The sequence below is a fragment of the Aethalodelphis obliquidens genome, unplaced genomic scaffold, assembly GCF_003676395.1.
Source record: "Aethalodelphis obliquidens isolate GAN/ISIS:26980383/991018 unplaced genomic scaffold, ASM367639v1 scaffold6, whole genome shotgun sequence".
NCBI lineage: Eukaryota > Metazoa > Chordata > Mammalia > Artiodactyla > Delphinidae > Aethalodelphis > Aethalodelphis obliquidens.
The window spans coordinates 54,413,957-54,440,957 of NW_020837950.1; the positions used below are offsets into that span (position 1 = coordinate 54,413,957).

The window sequence follows — 27,001 nt, forward strand, 5'->3', positions numbered from 1 at the left end:
TTTTTTTTTTTTGGCGGTACGCGGGCCTCTCACTGTTGTGGCCTCTCCTGTTGCGGAGCACAGGCTCCGGACGTGCAGGCTCAGCGGCCATGGCTCACGGGCCCAGCGGCTCTGCAGCATGTGGGATCTTCCTGGACCGGGGCACGAACCCGTGTCCCCTGCATCGGCAGGCAGACTCTCAACCACTCCGCCACCAGGGAAGCCCCATACGCTTATCTTTTTAAGGCATGCTTTCATCAAAGGGAATGGAACAATTTCAAAACTATAACTTTAAGAAACAAAGACAGCGCTTCCCGGCCGCCTGCCAATGCAGGGGACACAGGTTCGAGCCCTGGTCCAGGAAGATCCCACATGTAGCGGAGCAACTAAGCCTGTGTGCCACAACTACTGAGCCTGCGCTCTAGAGCCCGCGAGCCACAATTACTGAGCCCGCGTGCCACAACTACTGAAGTCCGCGCGCCTAGACCCCGCACACCGCAACGAAGAGTAGCCCCCGCTCACTGCAACTAGAGAAAGCCCATGTGCAGCGATGAAGACCCAACTCAGCCAAAAATAAATAAATAAAATAAATTTAAAAAAAAAAGAAAGAAGGAAACAAAGACAAATCCAAAGTGGCTGCTAAAAGTTCTGCTTTCTTTGACTTCGATTATAAACCTTAAAGACACATTTTTATAGCCAAGAACTACTTACGTAACATAAAGAATCCTATGTTTCAGGGGAAAACAGGTAATAATGCAGTTTCAAAAATAAGCAGATTATTCAAGAAAAAGCAGAATTAGTCTATGATGATAAAAATCAGAACTGTGTTGCCCATGGGTTGTGGGCATTGACAGAGGTGATGAAAGTGTTCTCTGTCTTGACTGGGGTGTTACACAGATGAATAAACATTTGTCAAACTCATCAAACTGTACATGAAGATCTGCATATTTCACTGTATGTAAACTTTACCTTGTTTTTCAAAAAGTATTTGAAAGTCTTAAAAGTAAATTTGTAATTGCTGATGACATTTGAAAGTGGTGGTCCACGTGCTGAGCTCTCAGCTGTCCTGGAGCGTGCTGAGGTCCTGACCATCTGCTCTGTGCTATCAGACAGGACGGATGCTCCCCAGATGGCGCCAGGACAAATCCACCGCTGGGGGTCAGTAGCTGTCCTGCCCTGGGAATGTCGAGTGGGAGAGGTGCCAACCTGAGACTGCATTCCTTCCAGACAAGGGGAAGCTGGGAATAATTCTCAATCTTAGCGTTTATTCTTATCCCTTTGCACGTGCGCGCGCGCGCGCACACACACACACACACACACACACACACACACAATTTCCTCTTCCTTGCCAAATACCAAACTCTCTGCCACACCAGCTTTTAAGCAATGAGGTGTAAAGGTCTTAGAACCACAGGGGCCTGCTGCCCTCTAATCAGATCTTTCTGTCCATTGGGATACAGAGATTCAGGCCTGAGACAGAGCAGCACATAACCATTGCGAGCAGAGTCTCCTTCTATGCCCTTTAAAAACTGCAGAGACACAAAGGGTACACAGCAGAAAGGAGCCTGCTGTCTTTCCCATGGCAGGGTACGCTCAGTGTTTACCATTTTTATTTAACTTTCCATTCCTCCGTTTGTCTGGCCTTGCAACACTCCAAAGGGAGGGAACAGCCATTTTCTGAACCTCCACTAGGTGACGAGCTCTGTGGTGGACACTGTCACGTTTCTTGTCTCACTATGACCACTTCACAAACAAGTCACCTTAAGCACAGATTGGTGAAGAAAGTTGCTCAAGGAATCACTGATCTTAAACCAGCACTCAAGACGTTGTTTTGCTAGAGTCGAATTCTTTCTTTCAAACTCTATCTCTCTGCCTATTCGGGAATAAGTCCAAAATAACAATTAAAAAAAATGTGTCCTCAATATATATTGTACAAACTGCACTTTGTATCAGAATAATTCTATCACTGTTATGCCCACCACTACACATGACATTGCCAAAAATGACTTCAGAGCCTTGGATCTATTTAATAACTATGATTTATTTTCAGGGTGGTGTCCTGCGTTCCGCCAGATGCTGGCCTGCAAAGCACACCCTGGACAGTGTTGTTGGATTTGGACTCTGTTAACCCAGGACTGAGTTTGTTCCAGTACTGCCTGCACTTACAACAGGTCCATGCCTCTCTACCCTGGCCAGGTGCTGTGCTAGTAGAGCTTCCTGATAATTACAGGGTAAAGGGGTGTGCTCATAAATGTGGGCCTAATACAAACAGAGGAGAAATAACACAGCAAAAGTGGCAAAAAGCAAGCTTCATGCATCAAAACACTGAATAGGCTGAATCTCACTTGCAAATTAAAGTTGGTATCAAAGGAACGCCATCTCAGCGGGAGTTGAACTAAATGTTCAGATCAGTGTTCTTGCCTCTACTGGACCATCTAACTGCATCACAGCCAGTTAGATATTCACATCATAGAAGCTAGATATTCCTAACATTTAACTTAAGAGATCCAGGGGAAAAATGTATGTGTGTTTATAATTTTTTTACACTCAACAAATCCTTCATATAGAGAATATAACTTATAATATTTTACCTCTAAGTGCTTTTTCCTCCAAATGGAAGATGAGCCTGAAAAGATAATCACATATGAAAGCTCAGATGCAGACAGACACCAGTCTCACTGGCAAAACTCCTAGCTTGTAGGTGTTACCAGCACAAAAAGACATGCCCTCCTCCACACAGCTATGCCAGATAATATACAAAGCAATTAATTTGGAATCATTGTTGGCAACTCTAGATTTTATCATTCTATTATTCCAGTCCATAATTTGCATTTTCAAAAACTAAAACAGTAAAGAGTTGGCTGGTAGCTTTTCAGGTACAATCATGAATAAAGATGAAAGAAGGTAATTATTTCACAGTGAGAAAAATGCAGCCTTAGAATAAGATGACATGGGTATCAATTCCAGCTCTGCTACTTAATAGAGATGGAATATCAGGAAGTTTCCTTAACTTGATGCAGTCCATATTTCTTCATCTAAAATGGGGAGGATAACATCAATACAGAATAGTTATTACTGATCTCTAAGGGTCGGCAGGAAGATGCTAGTCCTACTACTATTTACCACATAGCCTTGATTAAATTTCTACCTGAAATCCCTTAATTTGTCAATCTACTTTGGTTTCCATGCTTCAAGACGGCAGAGAAACATTTTTGAAGAAGAAGTTCTCAGGTCAGCTATTATTGCATACCACAGATGCAGTTTAAATGTCACCTCCTCTGTGAAGCATTCTTGTTTCACCTTGCTCTCACGGAGCCTACAGTCTAGGGAGGGGAAACAGAAATGAACCCGTAAGTTAATATGTAGTATGTCGAATGGTGATTAAGTGCTTAAGTGTCATGAAGAAAACAGCAGGGATAGACATCATGGTAGACAGTCAATAAGGATGGCCAAAGAAAGTCTTCCTGAGATGTCATTTGAGTAAAAACCTGAAGGAGGTGACAGACTGAGCCATGTGGAGAACTAGGCAATGGAACTTCAGACAAGGAAACAGCAAGTGCAAAGGCCCTGGGGTGCAGAGAAAACAACAACAGTGTGCTAGAGAGGATTAGCAGGGGGAGGCAATAGGTGATATCAGAGGGGCTTCGGGAGCCAGGTCACGGGGGACCTTTCTTAGAGAGTGAAGTGGAAATCCACTGCAGGGTTCTGAGCAGGGGAGGGATGAGATCTAGCATGTTTTCTAAAATTTGTGTTGAGAATAGACTGAAGGGCGTTAAAGGCTTGAAGCAGGGACACTAGTTAGGGAGGCTACTATAATAATTCAGGTGCTCCATACTGATGGCTCCACACTGAAGCTCCAGTGTGGTAGAAGTACAGGTGGAGAGCAGTGATTGAAGGGAAAGTCAAGAGTGTTTCCTGATCAGCTGGATATCTACTGTGGGAGAAAGAAAGAAGGAATTTAGCCTGAATAGCTGGGATGACAGAGAAGTTAAGTGTGGTGGGGATGACTATAGAGCAGGTTTAGTGGGAAGGAAGATTAGCAGTGATGTTTTAGACATATTAAGTTCACGATGCCCGCTAGACACATATAGGTAGTCAAGTAAGCAGTTGAATATATGAGTTTAAATTGAAGAAACAATACAGTTGCAATGTAAGTTCGGTTGGCACACAAATGGTATTTAAAACTATGAGGGTAAATAAGATCACATAAGCAGTGAGTGAAGGTCCAGGGCTGAGCCATTTAGCAGTGTTGTGATGAGCGGGCCCCAGCTAAGGAGACAGAGAGGCAGTCAGAGAGATGGAAGGAAAAAACTGGGGAGTCTGAGGTCCTGGAGAGCAAGTGAAGACAATCTGTCCTGGAGGAATGAGTGATCAACAAGGCCACATGCTGCCGCCCTGCCGGGTAAAGTGAGTACTGAGAAATGATCGTAAGCTCCTGCCCTATGGACGCCACGCGACCCTGCCAAAAGTGGTTTCCACAGAGCGGTGAGGGTGAAGGCTTGGGTGGAAGGAAATGGAAATGGCAAATGTGGACAACTCTTTCAAAGAGTTTAGCTCTGATGGTAATCAGAGAAATGGGGATCTCTGAAAGGAGATATGCAGTCCAATGAGCGTTTGCTTTTGTTTTTAAGATGGGAGAAATAACAGCGTGTCTGTATGCTGATAAACCAGTTTGGTAGAGAGGGGAATTTTGGTGACTCTGGTCACAGAGGGGAGAGCTGCTGAGCCGTGTCTTGGAGCACATGAGATGGGATGAGATCTGGTGCAAAAGTGCGAGACTGGCTTTGGCTATTTCACAGATGGTTAATGTAAAAGGGAAACCAGAGGATGTAAACTCAGACGCAAGAGCAGGGGGAAAGAGAATGGGGAAGTTCTCTTGTGGAATTATTCCTGTAACTGCTTTATTTTTCACTGGAAGAGCAAGACCACCGGATGAAAGTGGAGATGGGGACGCAACACCGAGACTTGAGGAGAGAGGAGAAAGGAACAGACAGTAAAACAACACCCCCCGCAAAAGAGCTAATGGTTTTGATCCCCACAAACCAATTCTCTCCATTGCATGTTTTATTTTAGGGAATATCACAATTCTCCCCACTAGAAAATATTCTAGATTCTTCCTTCTACTTAACCCTCCATCAAATCAATCCCTCAACCACCTAAACAGAAGGGTAACAAACCCACTCCTAGTCTGGATTATGCAAAAGTCTCCTTACCAACTTCCCTGCTTCCAGACCCAGGGCTTTCTCTGTGTATGAACAAACATGGAAATCAAAACCTATCAAGTATGAAATTATGTGGCTCGGGTTAGAGATTAAACAAAGAAAACTCTTCACCCTTAATGCTATGGCCACACAGATCTTTAAATTACAGCAAATGTTTCTTGGCTTAAAAAAAAAAAAACCAGCACCTCCTTCTCACGGCAGCTTGAGGACGCTTCATGATCTTGCCTTGGCTTGGCTGCAGAGCCTCGCCTCCAGTGCTAAGGTATTTACTAGACACGTTCCCTCCAATCCTGATCCATGAGGGAGGCAGAAAACAATGGTGCAGAGAAATAAGGATGCACCAGTGAGCATTTTCCACGGGCATTAAGAAGCAGAGTACCGGGCTTCCCTGGTGGCGCAGTGCTTGAGAGTCCGCCTGCCGATGCAGAGGACGCAGGTTCGTGACCCGGTCCGGGAAGATCCCACATACCGCGGAGCGGCTGGGCCCGTGAGCCATGGCCGCTGAGCCTGCGCTCCGCAAAGGGAGAGGCCACAACAGTGAGAGGCCCGCATACCGCAAAAAAAAAAAAAAGAAGCAGCAAAGTACCTAAGCTACACACAAACAGTGATCTCATGAAGACCTGCATTCGCGACATAACATTTTAGAAGACTTTTAATACCTCGATGGTTTGCCGCAGCTCAAACAGCAAGCATCTTCCTCTTCTCCTCAGCCCTCCTCTTTCAATTCTACTTCCTCTTTTCCCTTTGATTCAAGCCAATCTGGCAGAGCACATACCCCAACTTGCCACCTTATTTAAACCTAGTCTGTGTTACCTCTGGTAGTTCATATTATTTTTAGTATATGAAAGGTTGAGAAGTACTAATTTTTAAGATTTTTTTTATTGAAGTATGGCTGATTTATAATGTTTCAGGTATACAGCAAAGTGACTCAGTTTATACACACACACACACACAATTCTTTTTCAGATTCTTTCCATTATAGGTTATTAGAAGATACTGAATACAGTTTCCTGTGCTATACAGTAGGCCCTTGTTTAAGATATTATTTTAATTAACAAGCAGAGTTCCTCATTTATCACCTGAACAGTTTTTTAAGGAAAGAGACTAAAGCCTCAAAGTGCACATAGTACTTTTGGTGGTTTCACAACATCTCCACACATTCTTTGATACTCTTCTCTTCAAGAGGTGGAGCCTAACTGCCCTCCCCGGGTTCGGACTGGACCTAATGCCTGGCTTCTGATGAATGGTTATCGTGAGGCGAAGGTGAACAGGTCTGGGGACTTGATCATACAAGGCAGTGCCGCTTCCTCCTTGCTCACTCTGCCACGTGCTAAGTACATGGAGTGACTTGTGGAGAGACCCGCTTGGCCGGGAACTGAGGCCTCCTGCCAAAAGCCACGCGAGTGAGCCCTCTGAGAAGTGCACGCTCGAGCGTGAGTCAGGCGGCCCCTGCTGCCTCCTGAGTGCGGCCACAGGCAGGGAACCTGGGCTAGAAGCACCCAGCCAGCTGGGCCGCTCTGGCATTTCTGAACCATGGAAACTGAGATAATGAAGGCTGTCGTTCAGAATCACTAAGCTTAGGGTAATTTGTTATGCTGCAAGAGATCACTAATATACTTACGATCATCAAATAATCTGTAATAATCAAATGGATCTGGAATTCTAAATCCAGGTCATTTTCACTTTATCACTGCTACCAAGTGACACCAAAAAAAAAAGAAAATTATGATTCAAAAATTTTATAAGATAACATTTATACTTTATTTAAATTCTGCCCAGAATATTAATTTCCACTCTATGGTAGACGAGAAACAAGTAGGAACTTTTAGATGAGGATTTAATAAGAAGGAATACAGAGTACATAGTTTATAAAGCACTTTACCTATATAATCTTGGCTCTTAGATGAATATAGATGTTTGCATATATATATATATATATATATAGAGAGAGAGAGAGAGAGAGAGAGAGAGAGAGCGCACAGCAATTTCACTGACAACCACCTTAACTCTTTAAGAATGCATGAAAATTATTTAATAATCAAAATCCATCCCCAGGTCTAATTATGTGGTTCTGGGTCAGATATTATACAAAGAAATCGTTTATGCTTATCTGCAACTGGTTCCAGACCTCTACTTGTCATAATTCAGGATCTATATAAAAATTCTCAAAATTAAACTTACAAATGCTCTATCAAATTAAAAATGCAATGCATTCCAACAAGTGCTGGAATGGTTATTCTAAAACTGCCAATGAAGATAAACCCCATATTGAATAAATCAGAGCATTCAGTCTGAACCAAATTTTCTGAGCATTCAAAATGAGATTTGGGTACATATAGCCTACCATTAACTTAATCTTCAGCCTCAAGCTTTTATTCACTCTTTCTTCTTCTCCTGGATCAGTAATGTAACCTCAGGGATTGAACCTACTAGCATTATGTTTTTCATCTGATGCTCTTGAGAAATGTTTTTTCCCTTAGGAAAGCGGTTACCGTCTTCTTTGTAAAATACACTTGTTTATTATTTAAAGGGTAATGTGGAAAAAGAAAAAGAAAAGATCTTCACCATCACCATATCAAGTCCAGAACCGACGGAAACTTTTCGGAGTATTTTAGTTTTGTTGCTAAAACAAAGCTACGAGAAAATATCACAGGGGAATAAAGGCAATGGACAATTTATAAGTTTTCAAAAAACACGTAACTAGCCAATTCTTTAAGACTAAAATAGATCTAGATCAGCTGACAGTCTGCAATTAAACTCTGCTTATTCTTATAGCTATATTTTCATCCAGTCTGACTTGCAATTGTAGGATTATGTATAAAGCTGTAATGTTCTTCATCTGTTCCAAACTTACATGACAAGTTTAAGAAAAGCCCTAGTCAGTAGTGTGAGCAGAATATCATAGGCAAGCATCTACCCTGTCTCCGCCCTCTCACAGAAAGCATGTTCAAGCTTCCTCTCTTAAGCCTGTGGGATAAACACAGCAGGGATCTGCTGTATGAAACCACAGCTTTTGTTCTTCCTGTGATTCCTCCAGTTCTTGAAATCCACAGACTTTCCTTTGAACTTGGGTGCTGAATATTTAATTCATTTAACATTTGTTTTGTTACCTTGTATTGATATTTGCTTTTTGCTATATAAGATCTCCCTCTTATTGAAACTGAAAAAAAAGTTTCTAAGTATCTTCCTTGCTTCATTTTTTTAATATCCTCACTGCCTAGACCAGGACTCTACATATTGCAGTGATTCAACAATTTCTTTCAAAACAAGATAATTTGTGTGTGGGGGGGGGATGAGAATATTTTTAACTTAGGCGGGGGATGAGCAGATAAAATTATGTAGCTTAAAAAAAAATAAAAAATAAATAAAAATTTAAAAAATGTTATGTAGCTTAAATTCTAGAAAACATTTACTTTTATATAAGTTGGAATTACACATTTGGTTCCATTAATGCTTTACTTTATGATTTTTGGCAGGCATTAAATCTCTCTGATTCATCAAAGCATTATATTTATTTCATAAAAATCTCATAAAATTCGCTGATATTTTTTGAAGTTTTTCACTGTTCTTTTAAAAGAAGATATAAACAATTGGATAGTTAGATAAAAATGCCCCTTTATTACACTGTAAAAGAAACTTATCATAATTCTTTTATTACAACTGCTATATTTGCATCAAAGAATTATATCATCAAATATGATAAAATAAAATCAAAATGATAAAAACAGAGGAGGATAAGAGCTCTGATTCCAAATTAGATTTTTACTTAATAACTGGAGGTGACATTCAATCAAGAGAAAACAGGTATCAGCCTAGCCTGACATTATTGGATATAATCTCTACCTCAGATCAATACGAAATTTTCACAGAATTTGCACTATTTCACAATGTCCTGGCTTCTACCTCATTGGTGCAGCCCCTATAAATTAAAAAAAAAAAAAAAAGCACTCATCTCCACCATGTCATAACAAGCAATACTTCAAGAGAGGGCAGTATTTCAGAAATAGGTCATCTGAGATTAGAGAGAAAGAGTTGAGTTTCCCTGCACTTCTTTACTAAACATAAAAGAACCATCTGGTTATAGAAACAACTAATGCATGTGACAAAAACAAAAAAAATTGATCCAAGTGCCCAGGTCTGAAAAATCCAGTGTTAAGCCTGAAAGAAATTTAACAGCAGCTCTAAAAATTCACACACTTGCTGCACATTTTTTTCATGATGCTTCCTGTGCATATCACAGAGCACACTGGCCCAGATTAACATCAAACATGCTCCTGTAACTCTTTTATCCCTGGTAAAGATTTCTTCTTGTTTACTGGATGGACTCCTCTTAAGACATTATAGAGGATGTGACTCTGACCCCTCTTTCTCTCCCCCGCCCCTGCTCCCTGCCCTTCTTTCTCCCCGCCACCACTCTCTCTCATTTTAAAGAGTCCTTCTGCAGGGTGGTTGCAACACTGAACTTTGAAGAGCCATCAGAATATAGCCAGCTCTCCTTGTCTCCACCTTCAAGCCCTGCTTCTACACGTAGCCACATCTCTCATCAGTGCACCTCCCACCCCCAAATCAACAGTAACCTAAATGTTTACTGCAGTGGCTCAAGAAAACATGAGGGGGAAGAAAGGAGAGTGTAGACATCATCCACGGCAGAATTTTAAGAAACCCTCTTGCCCAGGTTTAAATCTCAGCTTTGCCAGTTTTTAGTTACGTGACTTTGGCCAAGTTCCCTAAATGTCCCGTGTCTCAGTTTCATCATCTGTTAAGTGGGGATAAAATAATGACTACCTCCTATGGTTGTTATGAAGATTAAATGAATTAATATATGTCAAGTCCTTAGAATAGTTTCCACCGGATAGGCAGTTATTTCCGAAGTCCTACTCTGTCGTCCCTCAAGCCATTCTGTTATAGAGCCTGGGCTGGCTCTCTTCTCTCCCCAGACCCCTTTACTTTTTGTCTTCATTCATCTTCTCTAGCCAGTAGCTCTCTGACCTTTCCAAAATAAATTATTTCAGCTTCCTCTAGCTTCTTCAGTCCCCACTCTCTCTCACACACACACACACACACACACACACACACACACACACACACACTTTGCCAGTTAGCGCCATTGTCTTAGAAGGGAGTACGGAGAGGGGAAAATTGCAAAAACTTATCCTCTGTGATTTAAAAAAAAACTCTGTCACAGAAGTTTTAGGAATATCTATGATCCTGACTTCTAAAAAAGCATTGCACTATTACACTTATGATTATAACACTAATGAAAAGAACTCCTGAAAATTTTTAATTAGTTGAGATACTTCACTAGAGGCGGATGAAGTGATTATACATTTTACTGAATCTTAAAAATCTTCCTGAATTTTCTGGACTATGTTGTAGTTCAGACTTTAGTGTTCAATATTCAACTGCTCCCTTCAGGCAGCTCTCCAGAGTTGGTACTTTAAGTAACTGGGGTCACTAAAAGGTACCAGGACTGTTTTATAAACAGTCAGTAATGACATTTCTTCTTAGGTTTCTTGGTAATTAGTTGGAATCAGTGTTGGCTTACTCAATACAACTGGACTAATACAAAAAGAAGAAACCAAATTTACTTTGCCTCATTTATGAGGAAAAACAATGAAAAGTATTTTTCTTTTACGCTTAAAGTTTGTTACAGGGTAACAGACCAGTTAAGTCAGGGACCGAGCTGCTTGTCATTTGATCCCAGCTGTTTGGTTATTACGTGGCTGATGACCTCTGCATACAACTTTATCATTCCTTGTTTCTCGTAAGAGTTCAGTTAGTTCTATGTCTCCTTTAAAAAATAACAGCTGACATTTATTGATCACTCCCAGTGTGCCAGAAAGTATGGGAAGCCCTTTGCATGCACGGACACATTTAACCTTTACAACAACCCTGTGAGGCAGGTCCTTTTATAACCCTCATTTTGCAGATGAGGAAACTGAGGATCAAAGGGATTAACCAGCTCCATCCTGGTTACTCATCATGTAAGTGGTGAGGGATTCAAGCCCAGAGCAAGCAATCTTAACAATTACTCCCCAAAGCCTTACTGTGACTCTCCATTTTGATTTCAAAAGCTTCGTGGGAGAAAGAGTACTTTCTATTACGTGTACACAACAGCAAACATTGCCCTGAGTTTGTTTATATAGCTATAATTTAAGGATAATTCTGGAAGTCGTATGTGGCATCTTCTTAGGGGCCTTGGTTCTCGGTCAGCCAAAGTACTTTTTATACTTCAACAGCCATGCTGAGAGTATGCCTGTTTTTCTGACTGTTTCTCTTCATTCCTTTTTTTCTGAAGAAATAATTCTCACAGGAAATAATTTCAAACCAGGCAGGGTGAGCGTGGGAGGAGAGGGAACAAGGGGGAGAGGACAGAGAATAGGGAGGGTCAGCAAGATGTTTAAAAAGCTGTTTGGAAACCTTCCCATCAGTAAAGTTACTAAGACTCCAGTGAAGTTACGGAAGGTTGTTTATCTCATGAAATGCTTCATGTGAAAAAACTTTTGTGGAAACCAGTGAAGAGCTCAGCCTTCATATCAAGTTATCATAGGGGGAAACAGACAGCAGGAGAGGATGAAGGAGCATGGAGGAAGATCGCCCTGAGGACGCTGAGGAACCCAGCAGAAATCTTAAGGAGAGCTCTGGACAATCACAATCTGGGGACCTGCAGCTGAACCCACTTTAATCAGGTCTGTTAGTGAGCAGACGACCCCTGATGGTCATTCATTCATGCCATCCAATTTAATGGCTAAGATTTTTTAAAAATTGACCATACCATGCATTGCCTCGGATATGAAGCAATTGCAACTCTCATACATTGCTGGTAAAAAAGCAATATGGTACAGCCACTTTGGAAAGGAGCTTGGAAGTTTCTTATAAAATTAAACATACACCCACCATTTGACCTGGAAATTCCCCTCCTATATATTTACCAAAGAGAAATGAAAACATGTCCACAAAAAGACCTGTATGCAAACAGTGGCTTTTCTTCTAACAGACAAAAACTGGAAACAACTCAAATGTATATCGACAGATGAATGGATTATCAAATTGTGGCAGATCCATACCAAGGAATCATCACTCAGCCATAAAAAGGAACACACTACTGACACGCAATAACATGGATGAATCTCACAAGCATTATGCTAAGTGAAAGAAGCCAGACACACAAGACTACATACTGTATGACTCCACTTACATGATTTATATGACACTCTAGAAAAGGCAAAACGACAGTGACAGAAAACAGATCAGTGATTCCCAGGGGCTGGGGGTTGAGGGAGGAGGAGGTCAACTACATGGGAAATATCTGAGGGGACAGAAATGTTCTGTATCTTGATTATAGTGGTGGTTATATAACTGTACATGCATTTGTCAAAAACTCATCAAATTATACACTTAAAATGGGTGAATTTTATGGTACGCAATTTATACCTCAATACAGTGGGGATTTTTGTTATTGTTGCTTTAGTTTAAATCATCCTCACTGGTAGTCATAAAGACAGAAACGCGTGTATCCAGAGGTTGCTCTCTTACAGAAGGGCAGTCTCACCTACTTCACCCTGTTGATTTTGCTGCACATTCTCATGGGTTCCCCCAATCCCCATTGTTCATGCTATTTAAAAAGAGATATTTAACCAGAGCATGATTCAAGCTGAATCTCTCACCCAGTACAAAGTTGTTTTTCAGGCCATGGTTTTAAAACATACTTACAAATTAAAAGCTGAACATCATCTTTTTAAGTGCACACATTCATAATCCTTGGTTTATAACTAGGGCAGCCAGATAAAATATAGGATGTCCAGTCAAATTTAATTTTAGATGAACAACAAATAATTTTTTAGTATAACTATGTCCCCAATATTGCATAAGACATGCTTTTTATTTGCTTTAGCTAGCAGTCTGCTCAAGAACACCACTGGTCCATGCATGGCCTTTTCAATTTTATTTATTCATTCACAATTAATTAGCTAATTAATTATTGAATCTCATATGCATGTTGTAGCTGCAGGAATTTTTAGTAATTGTGGCTGTAACTACCCTCTTAAAAAACCATGTAGCAACTCTAAGGCACTGAGAACTTATCTTAGACTACTGATAAGTGACTGATTTAGGATCCTGTTCATCAAAATATCTGTAGACCCAGTGCATCAGCATCAACTTGTTGCTTGTTAGAAAAGAATCTCACTCAGGTCTCACCTAGACCTACTGAATTCAGAATCTGCATTTTAAGATTCATATGCACATTATTGTTTTAGAAGCACCGATTTAGAAAACCGTGTTTTAGGAAAATTCCCAAGGGCATATGCAGGGTGGATTAAAGGGAAATTGACTTAAAGTACAGAAACCCCTCACAAGAATATTTTAAAAGTTCAGGCATTACTTCAAGATCTGAATTATGGTACAGGCAGCAGGAATGAAAAGAAAGAGATCAAAATGAGAAACAGTAACAGAAAAAAAAAAAAAATCGATGGGACCTGGTAAAGGACTGGATGGAGGACGGAGAGGAAAGATGTCAGAATCGGAATATAAATCAAGTAGAACCAGCAAAGTGTTTCTTGTATCCCTGGCAGTGGTTCTCAACCTTAGCAGCACATGATAACCACCTGGGAACTTTAAGAAATACTGATGCCTAGGTCCCAACACCAGAGATTCTGATTTAAGGTGAAAGCTGGGCATTAGAATTTCGAAATGCTCCCCAGGTGATTTTAATGTGCAGCCAAGGTTAAGAACCACAAATATGGGCTCTTTCAATCTATTTGTTTTCACTGAGGAAGATGATTTTCAACCCTGGTTACACTTTAGAATTACTGGGGGATCTTTAAAAATGTATCCGTATCTAGACCCTGCCCTTAGGGATTCTAATGTAATTGGTAATATTTTAGAGTCTCACAGTTGACTGTAATGTGTAGACAGGGCTGAGGACACTCAATTGAAACATTCAGTTTAAATGATGATTAACTATTTTTTTTCTCAAGTAAATGTAAAATGAAGAGAGAATTCAGTGCTTACAGAATCCAAACCTTCTAGTTAGGTGAAATATAAACCAACCTATTTTCATTTGCTTGTTACAATTTCACAATAAATTTTGCTTGGTGTTATATACAATTTCTATTTTTTCAAAACCTCATTTTGAATCCAAACAAAAAAATCAGCTGATTACCACTGCAATTGGATAACCATTTATGAAATAAGCGTTATTCAGATGTGTAAAATATAACAAGAAATAAATTGATTACAACCACAATTATACATCTTAGGATTCAGTAAGGTCCTCAGGAAAGAGGGGTAAAGAAATGACATGTCTAGGGACTTCCCTGGTGGTGCAGTGGTTAAGAATCTGCCTGCCAACGCAGGGGACATGGGTTTGAACCCCGGTCCGGGAAGATCCCACACGCCGTGGAGCAACTAAGCCCATGTGCCACAACTACTGAGGCTGCGCTCTAGAGCCCATGAGCCACAACTACTGAGCCCGTGTGCCACAACTACTGAAGCCCATGAGCCTAGAGCCCGTGCTCCACAAGAGAAGCTACCTCGTTGAGAAGCCCGTGCACCGCAACAAAGAGTAGCCCCCATTCAACGCAACTATAGAAACCCCATGTACAGCAATTAAGACCCAACACAGCCATAAATAAATACATAAATTTATTCAATAAAAAGAAATGACATGTCTAAAATTTATTTCTAAGTCAAAGTAAAGTACCAGGAGTCAACCCTATTACTAAAGTCTAAATAAAAAACATCAAGCAGAACATTTAAGCACTTTATAGTTAACTTGTCACTACAGCATTATTTCGTAAGTGTGCAAAGTGAAAAATTGTTTTCAAAAAGAAAAATGTTTCTAAATGACCTTTTAGAATAAAATGGAAAATTGGCTTACCTCTTCCCTATGATTCTTAATTGGCATACAAAGAATACTTTGTGTCTTGTAGCCTGTAATTTGGTCAACTTCTGCATTGAACCGAGGATCCTAGTAAGGAAGAAGAAATTCAATTTAGCGACTGACCTGTTCAAAGACTGATTTGATTTTTCTGATTTATAGGATTAGAGAAATCTAATTGTCGACTCACCTTGTTGCTCTGAATGACAATTTTATTATTGTAAAAGGCATCAAAGCATACAAGTACATATCATCTTTGACAAAGATAAATTTAAGGGTTTTTTGGCAGCTAGTATTTATGAAAAAAATACAGATGTAAACAAATGTTAAGAAATAAAGGAAATTCAAAATATTAACCAATTTAGATAGCCTCACTTAAACTCAGGAAAAAGTGGCAACTCTCCTCCTCTGTAATACAATTTGCCTATTCCCATCGCACTGATTCTTCTGAAAAGGAAAAGCATCTTTGGTCTGAAACTTTTCCTATAAAACCCACCACCACCTCCAAAATGACCTTTTCAATACTGACTTGACTTCCCTTGTAATGACTGTATATATATTTCCTCAGTATTCTGTATTTCTATCTCAGGTGTTTCATAAGAATTAAAATCTTATCTTTTCTTTCTTTTTGTATATAATAAAACTGCATGGCCTTCATCAGACTACAAATAATTCCTCAATCTTTTGAATCTCTTTCCCCTTTTACAAAGTACATCTTCCCACATCCAATAATCACAAAGGACTGCTGAAAGGTGTAAAAGTTCTAAATGTGGGTTAAAGAAAGAAAGATACAGGCTATCTTCCATTAAACCAGATTGAGAAGATCAAAGGTAGGCTGTAAATTCTATGAGGGGCTTTTTTTGCTTCACCACACTGTATTCCCAAGATTAGCACAGGAACTCAAAAACATCTGTTAAACAAATGAAGGAATTCATTAACAAATGATATCACAGTTATCCAACATGATCACTTTTAGCTTACTATAGTTTAAAGCAAACCTTACAGGTAGGAGGAAAAATATACTCAAGGAAATGGACACAGACCAGTACATGAGATACAATTAGAACGGAAGCAAACATACCAGAACATAAACATCTGAATGAATATTGTTCCCCTCAAAGCAATAGCCTTGGGAACTTACATGCTCAACCTAATAATAGCATTATTGTTCTAAAACCTCTGCTTTTGGAATTCCCTTCAGAAAATATGGAATAGTCACACTGGAAAAATCCTCATCTTTGAAGGTCATTTCTTTTTTTTTTTTTTTTAATTAGTCTAAAGTCACGCAAAGCCAAAGCTGTGAATGAAGTAAACGATTCCATCAACTCGGGTCAGAAATGAGGCCGATTTTCCCCATGGGAGGACCAAACATGGCATTAAAGGCAATTTCAAAAGAAGAGCTATAAAATGGTAGAAAATCAATGCAAATATTTTATATTGTAAATATACACGACTGCATTTTTAGTTTTTCTGCAAACACGCTCAAAGTTATACTGAAAGACAGAGAAAACCTTGGCTCAATGTTTCCAAAAAACAGTCCTTAAATAGCATCCTACATTGCAAGGTACCTAAAGAAAGCAGATAGGATACTGACACGGACAAATTACAAGAGGATAAAAATTATGACAAGCTAATAATCAAAACATGAATAGAAATGCATCCTCAGCAATTATTTTGTTAATGAATATCTGAATTACAAGACCAATTCATAAAAAAGAGGATTAAACCCAACTATCTAATCAAAGCAAGAGTCTGAAATTAGTAGCACTTTCATAGAATTTTTTTGTGCATACTGGAAGTTTAAAATAAACAGCAGCCCTGGATTTCATTCTTCATTGAAGGAGGTAGGAGTAATGTAGACTTCAAAATCACTTTAAGTGAATTTTGGCATCTCAAAGAATTTTTCCTTTAATAATGTACCCAGTGCAGGGGCTATAAACACATAGAGAACTTCTAACCCCTCTAGGTGCAAGTAAACATTGAAAGAAAAACGGAGCACTATTATTTCATTATTATTGTGATTATTTCTTTCACTGTTTATGAGAACATGACAGTGTAAAAAAACCACAAAGCTTAGATATCCATCTCCCACACTAAAACAACTAGTACCAGACTTGCCCTCCTGCTGAAAAATACAAGATTAGACCAAATACATGCGATAACTAAACTGCACACAGTGAAGAAGGGAATACACATGATGGCCTTGCAATAATCCGGTTCCTCCTGGGGGCAGGCAGGTGGTATCCTGGGGGCAGGCAGAGTAACAGCTCCAAACAGAACTGAATTCAGGGCTTCTAAACTGGCTGGTATGTGCAAGGCAAAGTACCTGATAAGAGAGGCTGTGCTTTGGGTGGGGTTAGGGGTGTAAAGGAGGATTGGCAGAAGAGTGAGTGGCTAGTCACTTCACAGACATGTATTTGGCAAGACTCTAAGAGACCTAGCAAAGATTACCTGTTGAAGGCTGAAAGTGAATGGTGATAACCAATTCTAAAAATGTTTGAAGACACTGGGGTTCTACCCACCCGAGGAGATACCTCACTAGGCACCTCAGGCATTCGGCTGAGACGCAGAAAGGCCACTCCTTGGGGGGTAAGGACCTGAGCAGCATTCCCTAAGACTAAATTTAAAACTAAAGTAGATCCATCCTAACAAATAATAACACCAAACCTGACAGGACCGAAAGGATCTTCCAGTAACTCCACTGTCTACAAGAACAAAGGTCAGCTCTGTTTTAAAGGAAGTTGATATAATCCAAATGCCCTGCAACAAAACATTTGCAATGTCCAGCATACAATAAAAGAAAATCACAACACATGTGAAGAAACAGGAAATTGAAACCCACCGTGAAGAAAAAAAGCAGTCAATAGAAAATGACCCCAAGATTATTCAGATGTTGGAATTAACAAACAGGGACCTCGAAGGAGCTATTATAAATGTATTTAAGGACTGAAGAGAAAATATGGTAATAATGAACAGATGGAAATCTCTGCAGAAAGAAAAAGTATTTTTAAAAAGCCAAATGTAAATTCTAGAACTGAAAAGTACACAGTCTAAAACCAAGAGTTCACTGATGGATTTAACAGCAGATTGGAAACAATGGAAGGGTCAGTGAACCTGAAGACAGATCGACAGAAAGTATCCAATCCAAAGGACTGAGAGGACAAAAAAAAAAAAAAACCTGTAAAAAGTTAACAGAGCCTCAGTGTTCTGTGGGACAACATCGAATAGTCTAACATATATACAACTGGAGTCCAAAGAGAAGAGAATGGAGCAGAAAAAATATTTAAACATATGACCAAAAATTTCCCAAAGTTAGTGAAAACCTTAAATATATACACAGTGTGAAAATGATATATACTATGAAACATATAAGGTGAAAAATGAAGCCGAGCAGACTTCTCATAAGAAAAGGGAAAACCAGAAAAATGTGGGAGAACTTTTTAAGTGTTAAAAGAAAACTACTATTAACTAAGAATCGTCTAGACAGTGAAAATATCTTTCAAGATTACAGGCAAAATAAAGCCATTTTCAGATAAACAAAATCAGAGAATTCGTCACCACCAGACCAGTACTAAAGAAATGTTAATGAGAGTTCTTCAGCTTGAAGAGAAAGATAAGAGATTCTACAGAAGGGAGTAAAGAGCTTGGAACATGGCTTGAGCACATGCACAAATATATGAAGAATAAGGAAACGAATCCACAAAGACATTGCTATGATTTATGTCAACGAGTGTACTGCCTATGTTTTCCTCTAGGAGTTTTATAGTATCTGGTCTTACATTTAGGTCTTTAATCCATTTTGAGTTTATTTTTGTGTATGGTCTTAGAAAATGTTCTAATTTCATTCTTTTACATGTAGCTGTTCAGTTTTCCCAGCAGCACTTATTGAAGAGACTGTCTTTTATCCATTGTATATTCTTGCCTCTTTTGTCAGAGATTTGTTGTGTGTGTGTGTGTGTGTGTGTGTGTGTGTGTGTGTGTGTGTGTGTGTGTGTGTTATGGAATATTACTCAGCCATAAAAAAGAATGAAATAATGTCATTTGCAGCAACATGGATGGACCTACAGATTACCATACTACGTGAAGTAAGCCAGACATAGAAAGACAAATATTATATGATATCACTTATGTGTGGAATCTAAAAAAGAAAAGAAAAAGACATAAATGAACTTATTTACAAGACAGAAACAGTCCCTCAGACATAGAAAACAAACTTATGGAAAGGGGAGGGTAATAAATTAGGAGTTTGGGATTAACATATACACATTACTATATATAAAACAGATAATCAACAAGGACCTGCTGTGTAGCACAGGGAACTATATTCAATATTTTCTAATAACCTATAAGAGAAAAGAATCTGATAAAGAACATATATATATATTACATATATAATATATATAATATTATATTATATATATTAAGAAAAGAGGAAGAAAAAATATACCTTGAGGTGTTAGATTGAAGTTGGAGGTAAGAATTCATTGCTTATCATATAGTGAGTAGTTACATATAGGAATAAATAAAATACAAGTGTCTGTGTGTCTGTGTATATATTTTTTTCTAGCTCTGTCTGCTGATAAACTAGTAGCAGTGAGCACACCTACTGCCTAGATCCTGGTTTCTAAATACCATCCCCTCCACTGAAAGGAACCAGGGCTCCTTGGGAAAAAGAATGATCGTAGGGCTAGGGCAGGGAAAGTAAAAGATGAGTCTGGAACATCTTGTTAAGCAGTTAAAACTTTCAGCTCCCCTAGAGAGCAAGAAAATGCCAAGAGTGATGGGGACATATCAAAAAGACATAGGAGCCGGTAAATCTGCTATAATCTGAGAATTTGAATAAATAAAGATAGTAACAGAGCATAACTCATTAAACAAAATTAAAATGTCCATAATGATAGAAATAAATAAATAATGAATGAATAAAGAAGGCAAAGCCCTTCTTTACATTGGAATGTCGACTAATATATATATAAGGTATTATGAAGTTGGAAAATCAGTGGATGACAAAACTGGTAAAGGTACTGATGAGGAATAGAATATCTATACAATATCAAAATATCTCCTCTTAAGATACTTAATTACAATGGGAAAATGATAACTTTATAGTGGAAAAACCTAGTGGATACCGCTTTAACCAAGTTATCAAATTTAACATCATCAATACCGGGGTAGAGTAACATCATATGCTACCTGGTAACGTATGCTAAGAAGGTCTGTGGTATAATAAAAAATATATTGGTCTAGCATAGAGCTCCTCAAACCCTTGGAATTTCCTGAGTGATAGGAGATTCTTTTTATATTCATAACAAACCCCTTACAACCATACCTGAGTTCATGCTAACGAGAAGACCCACGGGGGTGTGGGGGGGCGGGGGGGATGGCCTCAAATAGCTTCAGGATGGGGGCTGGCTGCCAAGTGATGAGAGGATTAGAACTTTCAGGCCCACCACTGACTTCTGGATAGGAGAGAGGGGGCTGAAGCTTGAGTCCAATCACCAGTGGCCATGATTTAATCAACCGTGCCATCAGATCTGAGGGAACTTTTGGGTTGGTGGAGATAACTGTGTGCTGGGACGGTGGTGCACCTCTCCCTTCCCCGGCCCCCGCCGAGAGGGCATGGAAGTTTTGTGTCCCCCGCCTGCCTCGCTCCTTGCCCTATGTACCTCTTCTATTTGGCTGTTTCTGAATTGCATCCTCTATAATAAAACTGTAATTTTAAGTAGTGCTTTAGTGTTTTCCTGAGTTCTGAGTCATTTTAGGACATTATTAAACCGGAGCAGGGAACCCCGGAATTTGTAGTCAGCCAGACATAAGTGTGGCTAGCCTGGGTATCCTATTTAGGGCTGGTATCTGAAGTGGGGACGGCACTGTGGGACTGAGTCCTTAACCTGTGGCGTCTGCACGAACTCCAGGAGCTAGTGTCAGAATTGAGCTGGATTGTAGGACACCCCAGCTGGTGTAGGAGAAGTAAAGAATTGATTGCTGTTTGTAAAACCAAACTAGGTCTCAAGATCAACATCTGTCATATTCCTGCCAAAACTGCCTGACTTGAATCAATTCAAGAAAAACATTCTACAAGATAACTGGCCTGTACTCTTCCAAACTACATGTAAAGAAAGATAAAGAAACACTGAGAAACTATTCCAGATTTAATGGAGACCAAAGAGATAGGACAAGTATGTGCAATATGTAATCCTGAATTACAGCCTTGATCAGAGTGAAAAGAATAACTATAAAGGACATTCATGGAACAACTGACCAAATTTGACTATGGAATGTTTGATAATAGTACAGTATCATAAAATTTCCAGATTTTGATAAATGTATCACGGTTGTGTAAGAGAATATTCTTGTTATAAACTATACACTGAAATATTTAGTAAAAATGTCTCCAAATGGTTCAGAAAAAAATAATCTGCATATATTACTTACATGTATTATATATAGGAAAAGAAAATAATAAAGCAAATGGGGCAAAATATAAACGATTGGAGAATCTGGGTAAAGGGTATACACAAGTTTCTGATGCTGGTCTTGCAACTTTTCTTTAAGCTTGAAATGGTATAAAAATAAAAATAACAGGAAACAAAAAGGAAATAACACAGTAGACTTGCCAAATTATATGCACTGGTTTTCTCCCACAAAGTGGAATACCTAGAGATTATCAGAACATTGAACAAAGATATAGCAGTTCCCAAACTGTGTTCCCTGGGGCACAATTACACCATGAGAAAATTATCAAATTTAATAATTTATCAAAACTAAATAATTTATCAAAATTAGAACAGTTGCTATTGTTATCCCTTTCCTCTGTTCATTTTGGAAATAACTTTATTCACCAGAAATTCACTTGAGCAGCAAGTGAGACCTGCAGGATGAGAGATGGTGAAGATTTATTTACCTGGAAAAGGACTGAAAAGGAAGGAATGAAGTGCGAGTGGGAGGAGTAGCGGCTCCACGGTGAAGGCCACATGAGTGACAATGTGACCCTTCCCTAAGATCCTCCAAGTTTTCTCCCTAGCAATCAGAGTATCCATGGAGAGGCTGTCCCATGGAAACAGGAGAAGAGCCCAGGTTTTGCATTCCAGTTGACTTAGGGAAAAGAGGGCTGTGTAGACAATAGAAATCCTCTGACATAGGAAATCTTGCGGAGTCTTAAGGCTTCCATAAGACGTGGAACCAGGGGTTCAGGCAATCTGTGATGGTTAATTTTATGTGTCAACTTGACTAGGCTAAGGGATACCCAAATAGCTGATAAAACATTACTTCCAGGTGTGCCTGTGAGGATGTCTCCAGAAGAGATGAACATTTGAATCAGTAGAATGAGTAAAGAAGATCTTCATCAATGCCAGTGGGCATCAGCCAATCCCTTGAGTACCTGAATAGAACAAAAAAGGCAGAGGAAGGACAAATTTGCTCTCTAAGATATCCATCTTCTCTTGCCCTCCTGCTGTCCATCAGAGCTCCTGGTTCTAAAGCTTTTGGCCTCAGACACAGACCAGAGTTATACTCTTGGCCCCCCTCATTCTCAGGCCTTCAGACTCTGAATTACACCATCAACTTTCCTGATTCTCCAGCGTGCAGATGGCAGGCAGACTGTGGAACTTCTAGGCCTCCATATCCAAGTGGCTAATTCCTAGAGTACATCACTTCTTATTTATCTCTATTTATCCCACTGGCTCTGTTTCTCTGAAGAACGCTGACTGATACACAATCCAATCTAGATACTGGATGATATCTAGTTTTTATATATGAGGACAATGCCAACACATTTATACAGTGGCTCTGATTATTATGTGTTAATATTTTATTATTATGAAATGCTCTGCCATGTTCAAGAAAGTTGCGTGAATGATGGGCTGATGAAGGAGGAGATGATGTGTGACTGAACATCACTGGTATCTGTGATCTAATTGAGACTCACTGGTCTAAGGTGTTGATCTTGTCTTATATTTTAAAATATGAATGTGTTATTTTATTAGTAACAAAACAGTTGAATCTCCAAGTTTATATCATTCTGTTACAAAGTTTTAAAAAGTGAATCAAATGTTGACCATGTCTTACAATTAATCTATCCAGGAGACTATTATTTCACTCTGAGCTTCAATCTGAGCACTACTCTATTTCATGGCCACTTCTTAGTTTTCTACTGCTACATCCTAACTTTTAAGTGTTCTATGGTCACATAAGCTAAAGAAATGTGTCATTTTTACAGACACATATTTAAGGAAGTAGGACTCAGAAAACATAGAATATACTTTGATATTCTGATTATTTTCACAAAAGGCTATGAGACAGTATTTTGACTATTCAAGCTATGAGTGAGCTAAGTAATGAATTAGCCACTAGCCAACTGACTTCCACTGTTAATACCAATGTAAATTATGTCACAGATCAATCCCACGACTTCTAATGAAATTCCTGGGACAGGAATAACTTCTGCAAGGCCTCTATAAACACAGATCAAGGGTGTCAAGGGTGAACAGCAACATGAGAAATCCACAGGCTAAGAGGCTTCACCCTGGGGTCACTGCAAATCAAGGACACTGGCCTGTTTCAGACGGCAGTACAAGAATTAAATTATTACTAACTGCAAGACAAAAGCTACACCATCAAAACTCTAAAGATGGTAAACAGATTAAATAAATTGTATATAAATGAAGAAATCCTCAGGGCTGGAGAAACTTAGGATCATGCAGACAAATGGAGGCTTTCTCAGCAAAGCTGAAGCATATTTATGGCTGAAGCATATTTACGGTCCTACTGTACTTGGGACAATAGTGTCATTGAAAAGCGGAAACCCAGCTGTCACCTAAGACAGGAGGGGAATTCTGCAAACTCGGCAGCAATTCTGCAGCTGCGTCCTTAATACCCCTCTTGGAGTTTGCCATGGTGTGATGTTACTCACAGAGCTCAAGGAGGTCATGGAGATAGCTCCGTGAAGAATCAAAATGGAAAAGACTGCTGGTATAGAGTGGATTCTGACACCTATCTCAGGATCTAATCTATCCGAACTATCACATCTCTCCCCAGATCCCTGCCCTCAGTATTCCCCACCAGTTACCATTATTTATTCAACCAACTTCAAAACCCGAGTCTTCTCCAACTCCTCTCTTCTCCTCACTTCCATCTCCTATTAGCTGCCAAGTCTAGCAGATTCAGCTTCTTCATCGTTAATCCATTCCCTCCTTTTGGTCCTGAAGGCCAGTGCCCTGGTTCAGGTCCTTACTTCCTCAGACTATTAAAATAACCTATCCTCCCAGTTTCCAGTATTTTTCCCCAATTCCTTTTATGACCACCATATTATTCATCTTTCTAAATCACAGTCTGGGGCTTCCCTGGTGGCGCAGTGGTTGAGAGTCCGCCTGCCGATGCAGGGGACACGGGTTTGTGCCCCGGTCCGGGAGGATCCCACATGCCGCGGAGCGGCTGGGCCCGTGAGCCATGACCGCTGAGCCTGTGCGTCCGGAGCCTGTGCTCCGCAACGGGAGAGGCCACAACAGTGAGAGGCCCGCGTACCGCAAAAAAATAAAAATAAAATAAATCACAGTCTGAATCATGCCGGTTCCCCTTTCAAACCATCTTCAGTTATTCCTCATAGCTCTGAATCAAACATATACTCCTCAGCTTGGCATTCAAGACCCCAGTAATCTCCAGCAGCTCCTCAACATCTATACTATCACCCACACATTTCCATACGAGCACCACATGGTCCAACTTCCTGTCTCTTCTGCAAACTTCTCTTTACATCTGGATCTCACTATGCACACAACTCAATCTACTCCAATCTCACCCACCTTCCAGGGTCCACATCAATCACTGCTTCCTCAAAGAAACCTCTCTCCGTCTCCCCAATTATATGTGATCTCCTGCTTCCCTGAACCTAACACATTTTCCCTGGATCTATTATGACCTGCTTTCCATTCTACTTATTTATCTCATCTACTATAATTTTCTCCCAATCGCTATTTATTAAGACTTATCTATGTTCCAGGCACTATGTTCCAGGCATCAGGAATACAGGGGTGACTAAAACATCTACGACCCCTCAAATTACACAGAGGAGCCTCAAGCTAGTATTACTATGGCAACTTCATAATGTACCACGTGATAAGTAGCTAGAACACAATTCATAAACATAGTAAGTATCATTCAATTAAGATGCTTTGTTTAAAACCTCTATTTCTAGTAATAAAAGATTAATTTTAACTGGGAAATTTCAAGAATCATATAGTGTAATCTTTAAGTCCATAACTGAAGTAAAAGTGGAATAAATATCAAATCTTTCCATCGAAATACTGTAGGGCAAAAATTTCCATTTTTTGAAGCTATCCGTAAATTTATTTGTTTAATAAAACAAATGAAAGAGTGGAAAGAAAGAAAATCAGACTTTGCTGTCAATGGGAGTTCAAATGAATGAATATGATTAACTGAATGAATGAACTTAAAAAGACTATGGCTTTGGTTTTCTGATGGCTTTTGGACCTATCATTTTAGAATATTAGTAAATTCCCAGAAGTTCACATGGAGATAACATAGATAGGGGATATGTAGAGTGATCAGGTAAAAAGATGAAAGAATACAACTATGAGATGACCTATGTTAAATTATCATTAAGGAGAAAAACAGGACAAGACTTCTCTCGGGCCTCTATCCTTGACCCAGACATTAGCGAAGAAACTCTGACATTTAAAAGATGGGAAAGTTCTTGCCATATATTCCCATTTTAAATAAGTACACACAGTATTACATCTCAGTGTCAAATATCCCCACGATTCACAGTAGTTGTCCAATGCCCCACCTGTGTTCCACCCCTCACCCCGCCTCTGTTCCAACAGTTTATTTACCTCATATGCATCTTTGATGTTCAAGGGTTCACCAAGAGCTGCCACGTGTCCCACGATGCCTTTATTCCACTCTAAGCGGATACAATTATTTGAAGCTTCTTCCAGTGTTGAACCTTCTGCAACGTCAAAGAGGCGGCTAATAAGAAACTTGTCGTTGGCGCTGTCCTCACAGACGAGGAACAGGGAATAGCGGTCAGCGGAGATGAGGCCATGGATATGCAAGAAAATTTTGTGACATAAGGCTGTGACATCCAAGTGGCTAGAAATATCTTTCACTAATTCCAAGAGTCTCGAGCACTGGTCCCCTTCATCATTATCAAACCGTGGCGGGGTTAGAGGCATCTGTTCCTTCTTTTCTGAGTCAGAGAGGAAGCTCACAGTTCCCTCAGAATCCTTGACAACGATGGGTCTAAGAGGTCGATCAAATTCGGAGGCAGAGATCTTCCTGGTTGGTGTTCCAGGGACACTGCTCTCTGCACGGGGACTCTGCTCCGAGGGGCAAGAGCAAGACTCCACGTGGCCTCTGATGCCTTCCTTGCACACAGGGATGGTGTGAACTCTCTCAGCAAACCATGCATTGACCATTTCTCTGCAGAAAAGAACATGTAGACACAGTAAATACATAAGGAAGAACACCCCTCCTTAAATATTGCTACCCCTGAAAACTTCTAAAAATCCTCTCATGGTAAACTGAGGCAGTAATGGTTCAATCTGTCATAGAAAATAAAAACAAGATGGTTTATTTAAGACAATTTATTCTGCAAATCTGTAGAGGACAGTTGCTTCAATGAACACTTTGATAAAGCCTGACTCCTATATACATGTATTTTCAAATATCTGACTTACCACACGTCAAGTGTCAAGTCTGCTCCTCTCAAATTCAATTTGTATTAAAGTAAAAGACACTAAACTTAACAATAGTCTTAGGAAAACATAGATATGGAAATTAATTTGCTATTTAAAACACACAACTTGTTCTGAAGTTAAATATTTTTAAAAATTTATCTGAATTTGGCTAGCTAATATGCTTAATTTTAGATAATTGTTATCTATATTGCTATATATACGTT

The 27,001-nt window shown here is 39.6% G+C and overlaps 1 protein-coding gene across 1 annotated transcript in view; it reads right to left on the reverse strand.

The window, feature by feature from the left end:
• Positions 1–26,520, reverse strand: part of PDE5A (phosphodiesterase 5A) — a 120,402-nt gene extending 93,882 nt beyond the window's left edge. The window contains exons 1-2 of the mRNA XM_027103612.1: positions 25,932–26,520; positions 15,082–15,171 (exon numbers count right to left, since the gene is read on the reverse strand). Of these exons, the coding sequence (XP_026959413.1) occupies positions 15,082–15,171; positions 25,932–26,516 (675 nt within the window). The 5' untranslated portion in view covers positions 26,517–26,520. The remainder of the gene's footprint in view (positions 1–15,081; positions 15,172–25,931) is intronic.
• Between the last annotated feature and the right edge of the window lie 481 nt (positions 26,521–27,001).